Genomic DNA, 8,716 nt, shown 5'->3' on the forward strand with positions numbered 1-8,716 from the left:
TTTAGTGTTATTTTTTAGGAAAATGTGTATGTCTTAATTCTTGTGCCTTCGTCCAAAACATCAACAGAAGGAATATTATCTCTGTTGGAGGTGCTCTAAGAGTCAAGTGTCTAAATAGATATATATTTCCTCTGTTTCGAATTGTATTATGGTTTTGGTTAAAGACACAAGAATTAAGACATGCATTTTTCTATTATTTCCCCCGGTTTTTTGTAATACCCGAATGAGGCCCCATTTTTCAAAATCCGAAAAAACGATACCCGAATGGATATTATCCATAACCGAATGGGTACCCGAACGTCCTTGTCTAATTACATGTGTGATGTGGTACTCTTAGATCCTAAGAGCATACCCAACGGTTACAACTCTATTTTAAGTATTTTTGACACAATTTATTATTATTTTAATATAATTTGTTATAAGAAATTAAAATTTAAAAACAACAGTAAAGTGAGATGAGGGATTGACACATGGCAAATAAGTTTAGGAACGGTTGCTAAAAGTTGGATGGAGAGATATCCAATCTGTTTCTCTCACTTACTTTTTCATTTTATATATTGTCTCCATTTCATAATAGATGATTTTTTGAAGAGTTATTAATGTTTCAAAATACATGATGTTTGATACTCCCTCCGTTTCATATTGTAAGTAGTTTTAGGGAATTTTTTTTGTTTCAAAATATAAGTAGTTTTCGTATATCTAGGTAACTTTTACATTTATTGAATACAGTGTAACCAATCAAATTAAATAGACTTATTTTTTATTGGTTAAATTATATCTAACCTATTTATTATAAAATACTTTTTAAAAACATAATAATTTTCTTAATCTTCGCGTTTTTAGCCAAAACTACTTATATTATGAAACGGAGGGAGTATTTTTTAATTAGTTTAAAGTTCATTGAAAACTGTGTGACCAATAATATTTTATAATATTTTTAATGATTGGCTGAATTAGATTTATTTTATATCTTTAGTATTATTTTTTAGGAAAATGTGTATGTCTTAATTCTTGTGTCTTCGTCCGAAACATCCAGAGAAGAAATATTACCTCTGTTAGTTGCTCTACGAGTCAAATGTCTAAATAGATATATGATTGTATTATGTTTATGGTTAAAGACACGAGNCCCCCCTCACCTCTCTTATCATTGCATTGATTTGCTTCCATTACACCAGTTCATTGTTCCACCGCCTCAATAAATAGTTTTTTACTGTAAGTAACTTTCACCAAAAAAAAAAGTATTGTAAGTAGCGTACATATTCAGTATTCCATAAACGTTAGTATTACAAATCTATGTGTTGAGTGAGAATGAAACCTTGTTTTTTCTTCTCGGTCGGCAAACCTAAAAACATGTTTATTGTAGATCTTTTAGCGTAATATAAGATACGATCTTTTAACTAAAAAAGCTAAAAGATGTCTCTTAAATAAAAAATATAAGAGCATGTTTATTGTAGATCTCTTAGCTTTTAATTTTTTTAGTTAAAACCTAAGAGACTGTATCTTATATTACGCTGAGAGATCTAACCTAAGAGACCTACAATAAACATGTTCTAAGAGACGTCTTTTAGTTTTTTTAATTAAAAGGTAAGAAATCGTATCTTATATTACGATAAGAGACTCAATCTAAAAGACCTGCAATAAACATGTTCTAATACCTTATAGATAGTTAAATAGAGATAAGAGGGGAGGGGCTTAGAGTCAAAATGTTGAGTCACGGGAATAGGTAAGAGAGGCACAATGCACATGGCTAAAAGAAAAGACCCAAGCAAATGAGAACAACTCTATCCTCACTCACTCTGTATGTCCCCATCTACAATTTTGTAACATTCGTTGGTTAGATCATGTATATCCTTCGACATTCTAACAAAGTAATGCATTCATTATCAATTTTTTATTTTTGTGTCCTACCAAAAAACTGTTGATATCGTCCTGTCTTTTTGTTTGTAGCGTGGTCTTGCTACCACGGGGTTGGCTTCTTTTTTTAGGTGGTCGACGAATTGACTTCTTTTTAATAAACAAATTTCAAATAATTATGGATTCAAGTAGCCTTGTTTTTTACTTAAGACATGTTTTTGAGAGTTAAATACTTGAGACATGTTTCTAACCGATAAGATTGCACAAACATAAAATGGTAGCATAAATTAGTAGACATGTTGAATCGTGAATTCTGTTGATGAACATGATAGGTACACCTTCATTAACGTATTTTTTTTTCAATTAAAATCGATCTATTTAGGAGTATTTAATTAAAGTTGGATCAAATGACTGGAATTGTGATAAATTGAAAATTTTGCATGCTAAATTCTTACAAACACTAACATGCAATTAACGATGACACAATCACTTACTAGCGATGAAATGTAAGTTCTCTTTGTATGCGTGTCATAACGTACAAATCAACGTAATGTTGTCGTAAAGGTCGAGACGTTCAGAAATCAACGTTAGTTCGACGTAACCTTACCTTCCATTTTTTCATCGTAACTAAATAGTAAATATTCGTTATTACTTAGTAATGTTTCATAATTGCATGGTTTTTGAATACACCATAAAACGACGATGAATTAACATTGATAATTGGTGTTAATTGGTCATAACCATTACGACGAATTAAGTCCGTCGAAGTTAACTCTTTTAATATTGGTTGCGACCAGATATTTCGAAATCTCGATAAACGATTATCCGTATTCGACGAATTGTTTCATTGTAATCTCGATATTGGTTGCTTGTTTTAGTTTCGTGCAGTTCCAAACTAGTATGTTCTTTTAATTATTCGTAGAGTATTAAACTATGCTCAGTTACGTTTTTAGAATTTTTATAAGAATGCTTGTCTCGTCCTTTCTTTGTTTTATGGAACTTTTAAATTGCGATCACTTCTACCAAGAAAGAAGAAAGAATATGAACAAGGAAAACGACATACATAAAGAGGTCCATAGAATTTAATGCGTCACATTTACTCCACCCATATGAATGTCTATTGAGTTTTATAAGATTTGAATTAAATTATATTATAACTAGGGTCGGCCCGCCCTACGGAGGGGATATACTTTACTTGTGATCTATGTTATTATTTTTTATATAATTTTTTAATTTGTGTTTTAGGTTCACATTTACAAAAGGTGCGTATGAGATATACTATTTTATTAATTTAAGTTATGGTTAGTTAATTTGTAAATAATTTTTGTTTGACTTTTTGCTTCTATGATATTACCATGATTGGGTTATTATATTGATTTTTTTTTATTAAAGTATTTAAAAAATCACATTTAGTTAATGTCAGTGATTTATTATATATTAACATCTAAATAATATATTTGTTATATCTCAATTTTAGTGTTTGGCCCTTTTAAAGTAGGAAGCTTGAGTCCGTGAACTGATCCTTATATTTTGTCTTTTAAATGTTGTTTGAGTTAATATGACAATTCTTTTTGGTTTTCGTATGTGGCCCTACAAAATTAATAGTGAGTTTTTAGTGGTGGTATGATGGGTAGACGATTTTGAACCTTTTTGAAATATTTTTAGTATTGTAAGTATTAACTCGGAGGTTAAATTAACATGAAATTTTTAACTTTATTTAGAAAACCACTTGAGTTCAAAATTAATATGCAATTTAAGCTACATCCCTAAGTTTCATATTTTTTCAGTGATTTATAAGAAATATTTAACAGCCCTACTTGGAAGCTCACATAAAGATTGGCGGAGACCGTTTGTTCTCTTATTCTTAATGCGTGATGATTGTATAAGGACTCAAAGATAACAAGAACTAATCTCTTCTTATTAATCTCTTGTGGAAACTCACTCAAAACCACAAGCTCATAAAATCTCACACACAATCTCATCTCACAACAACGCCTTTATATAAGGCTTATAGATTTCCTAATCCTAATTGGAAACACTTGTATTTAGATAACTCTTAAATACACTTTGATCCTTATCTCTTAGGATCCCAAACTACTTAGGATTAGGATAGCTTAATCTTCAAGCTTTCTTCAAGCTTACTTCAACAGTTTCCCCCTTAAGCTTGAACTCCATGTCTTTCAAATCTTGAACTCCTATTAGATCTCTCATCTCTTTATACTTGATTCTTCCCAATGCCTTGGTTAGAATGTCTGCCTTTTGTTCACTTCCGGGTACATGCTCAACTTCTAGTAACTCTTTCTCAACGCACTCTCTGATGAAATGATACCTTGAATGTATATGTTTGCTACGCCCATGAAACACCAGATTTTTTTAGAGTGCAATGGCCGAACGATTATCTATTCGAATGGTGGTTCTGTTGAATAGAACTCCAGTGATCTCTCCAAGAAGGTCTTGTAACCAGATAGCTTGTCTCGCTGCCTCTGTTGCCGCCATGAATTCAGCCTCACATGATGATAGTGCCACTGTCTCTTGTTTCTGAGAACACCAGGTAATAGGACTAGAACCGAGGTAAAATATATGCCCTGTTACACTCCTTCCATCATCAAGATCGGTATTGTAAGAGTTGTCACTGTATCCAACCAACTTCATCGCATTAGAACTTGATCTTTCAAATTGAAGGCCCAACGTAGTAGTACCGTTTAGATATCGGAGGCACTGTTTCATTGCCACTCCATGTGACTCCTTCGGCTTTGCCATATATCTGCTTAGCACTCCTATACAATATGACAAGTCAGGCCTAGTATGAAGGAGATAACGAAAGCATCCGACAATCTTTCTGTAGTTAGTTGCATCGACATCATTCTCTTCCTCGGACTTGGCCAGCTTGAGTCCCATCTCCATTGGCGTCTAAACCGAATTACAAAGCTTCATCCCGGCTTCTTCCAATATCTTCAGAGCGTATCTGTTCTGACACAACGTGATCCCATCAGCGTGTTGATTCACTTCGATCCCTAGATAATAAGTGAGCCTCCCTAGATCACTCATCTCAAACTTCATTGCCATCTCAATCTTAAACTCCTCAATCTGCTTTAGGTTTGTTCCTGTGACAAGCAAGTCATCCACATAGACGGCAACAATAAGAAGCTGTCCATTTTCTGCTCTTCGATACACAGAAGGTTCTTTCAAGCATCTCTCGAACTTTAGACTCAACAAGATCTTGTTTAGCTTGTAGTTCCAAGCTCTAGGTGCTTGCTTGAGCACTCCATGACACACTCCAACACCTAATAAGGACAATGAATGCAAAATGCAACCTAGACATGGCTAAATACTAATCTATATGATGAAAATGCTCATGGATGAATGAATAAAACAATGTAAATATGCAAGATATCATAGATCAACCAGGCTCCAACAATCAAGTTTAGTGATCGATCTTATCTCATCTTCACAGGCAAGTATCCATTCTTTAAGCTTTTTTGCCTCATCAAAGAAGCTTGGCTCATCATTTAAGGTTAGTAGAAGTTTTTCCCCTTCATACTCTGCAATCAAAACATAGTCATCTAAGTACTTTGGTCTTGAGCTCTGTCTCTCAGAGCGTCTCAGCATAGGACCGTAGGGATCTTGTACCATCTCTGATTCATCTTCACTAGCCGAACTCTCTTCCTCTTCGACCTCCTCTTTCACGATAGGATCTATCATCTTAGACTTACTCTGCTCTGTTTCAATACCATGGTTCCCAAACGTTCCTAGAGTAGAGGTGAAATTCCCAACTTGGTTCTTCTCTGTGTCAACATGCCTCCAATTCCAGCCTTTAGTTTCAACAAACACGACATCTCGGCTGACAAATATCTTTTTAGTTTGAGGATCAAGCAATCGGTAAGCCTTCGATCCTGGTTCTGTGCCAAGATGAACCAACAAGCGCGACCTGTCATCAAGTTTCTTTAGCAGCTTCGACTCAATCTTTGCGTAACAGATACACCCAAACACGCGTAGATGAGCAACATTCGGTTTCTTCCCACGAAAGGCTTCATAAGGAGTAAGATCCTTTAGTGCTCTAGTAGCTATACGGTTCAGTAGGTAGGTAGAGTGCTTGATTCCTTCTCCCCATAAGTAGTTTGGAACAGACATATGCTTCAAGCAGCTCCTTGTCATTTCCATCATCGTCTTATTGCATCTTTCGACAACACCATTTTGTTGAGGGCTATAGGGAGCTGTAAAATGTCTTCTGATTCCTGACTCTTCGCAATACTTATTGAACTCTATGGACACAAACTCTCCTCCTCTGTCCGTTCTAAGAGCTTGTATTCGTTCTTTCGTTTCTTGCTCTACCCGTTCCTTGAAGACTTTAAACTTCCCAAGTGCATCGCTCTTTTCTTTGAGTAGTATAGTCCACATATACCTTGAGTGATCGTCAATCAAAATGAAGATGTGCCTGTTTCCAGCACTCGTAGTTGGTGTTATGGGACCACATAAGTTGCCATGTATGAGCTCAAGCACCTTCTCAGCTCTATACGTTGTAGCTTGCGGGAAAGGTTGTCTTGCTTGCTTGCCAAGCAAACAGAACCACATACATTATTCTCAATTTTGATTTGAGGAACGCCAATAACGAGCCCTCGTTGAACCATTGACCGCATTGATTCCAAGTTTATATGTCCTAGCCGTGAGTGCCACCTTGTGGACTCGCTTGTTTCAGTTGTTAGTAGGCTCATCGTCTCCTTGATTTTCATTTGTACCTTGTATAGTCTATTCTTTGACCTAGCGGCCTTAACAATCAGCTTCCCGTCACGATCATGCATGATGAGATACTCATCTTTCAACCTTATGTCGCACCCCGACCCTGTAGCCTGTCCTAATGAGATGATATTACTCTTTAGATCAGGTATATAGTAGACATCTAAGATCTTCCTTGTCTCTCCGTTACGGTCCAAGAACTCAATGGACCCCTTTCCCTTGATGTCAATACGTGAGTCGTCGTCAAACCTGACTTTTCCTGTGACTGTATCATCAATGAAAGAGAAGTATCGCTTATCACCACTCATGTGATTGCTAGCCCCGTTGTCAAGGTACCAGATGTTGTCTTCTTCGTTGCCCGCTTCATACTTACTTGGAACCACCTTTTCTTCATTCAAATATACGATCTGATGAAGCATAAGTTCATCAGCTTCTTGGGTCTCGTCTTTCTCGGTCTCATGTGCCTCCTAGAGCTTCAACTTCAGATCAGGACAGTCTGTTACGTAATGACCCAGCTTGTCACAACGATAACATCTGACGCGTGATGCATCACGAGGTGCAAAATATCGTCCTCGACCTCGACCTCTGTTCTGATATCTACCTCCACGGCCTCTGTACCTGTTGTCTCCATTATAGCCGCCGCGAGATGACTGTGACTCGTTGTTTGCGTACATTAACTTGCCTTGATCACCTTGATCTTCTTCTTCCTCCGCAACACGTTCTTCATATGCTTTAAGACTGTGACTGTGACTCATTGTCCTCAAATGTAGTTGTTTTGAGATCCAGAACCTGCTCTAATGCAGCCACAACATGAATATACTTCTTTCGGGGAAGACACTTCAGAAACTTCTGAACAATCTTAGGTTCTTCAATCTCTTCACCCAAACTAGCAGACTTTGATGATATCTCAGATAGTTTTCCAACAAATTCATCTATTGTCTCGGTGTCTTTCATCTTGAGACGATCAAATTTCGCCATTAGTGTCTGCAATCGAGCTTCCTTAACTCTCTCCGCTCCAACGTATCTCGCCCTGATTGCGTCCCATACTTTCTTTGCCGTGTCAAGCTCGCCGACCTGTAAGATAAGCGTCTCAGGTATTGATTGAAACAATAGGGCCATAGCCATGTCGTGTCTCTCGTCGCCCTCGGCTTCTGTTTCCACAATGTCCCAGACCTTGTGTACCCTGAGTAGAATTCTCATTCTCATGGCCCATACGGTATAGCTTGTAGCACTTAGTATAGGACATTTGATGGAGGATGATCCCCCTTCCTTCGTTGGTTTCGTTGTTGCCACGGTAAGGTCACTCATATTGAAACCTTCGCTCTCATACCACAATAATGTGTGATGATTGTATAAGGACTCAAAGATAACAAGAACTAATCTCTTCTTATTAATCTCTTGTGGAAACTCACTCAAAACCACAAGCTCATAAAATCTCACACACAATCTCATCTCACAACAACGCCTTTATATAAGGCTTATAGATTTCCTAATCCTAATTGGAAACACTTGTATTTAGATAACTCTTAAATACACTTTGATCCTTATCTCTTAGGATCCCAAACTACTTAGGATTAGGATAGCTTAATCTTCAAGCTTTCTTCAAGCTTACTTCAACAATTCTTAAATGGCAACAACCTGTTTAGGACCACATAAACTCATAAGTTTGGCGCTAATAGTTTTTTTTTTGTTTGGAACACAAAAACAATAGTTTACTTACTAAAGTTGTGTTTAAAAAAAATAATGTTTGTGTTTTATTGGAAGAGGTAAGAAAAAAGTAAGAGACATAAACTATGGCACTTGCACGTGAAAGTCTGGTGCTATTTGAATTAAAACCCAAGTGGCATGTTTTTGTTATTTTCTCTTATTTTTAGGGTTTTAAGGATTTACTAAAAGTTAAATGAGTACTGATGGTTTTCAAGACAAATTAATGGATCAAAATTAAGTTTTTTTTTATCACGAAGATTTTCAAAACATTTACAGACAGTATACAGTATATAGATTAAATGAAAATGCATTATTTAATTTGTTTTCCGTAATAAATACAGAACTTAATAGGAAACTATTGTTCAATTCAGTAAAAAAAAACTATTGTTCAAAAGAAATAATGTTTATTAATAAAAGAAAT

At 35.8% G+C, this 8,716-nt stretch overlaps 1 protein-coding gene across 1 annotated transcript; it reads right to left on the reverse strand.

Annotated features, from left to right (window-relative positions):
• Positions 1-7,320: 7,320 nt before the first annotated feature.
• Positions 7,321-7,896, reverse strand: LOC106323614. Its single transcript, XM_013761708.1, has one exon. It carries the CDS (start codon positions 7,894-7,896, stop codon positions 7,321-7,323), a length of 576 nt encoding a protein of 191 aa, XP_013617162.1.
• Positions 7,897-8,716: the final 820 nt, after the last annotated feature.

This window comes from Brassica oleracea, chromosome C2 (assembly GCF_000695525.1).
Source record: "Brassica oleracea var. oleracea cultivar TO1000 chromosome C2, BOL, whole genome shotgun sequence".
Taxonomy (NCBI): domain Eukaryota; kingdom Viridiplantae; phylum Streptophyta; class Magnoliopsida; order Brassicales; family Brassicaceae; genus Brassica; species Brassica oleracea.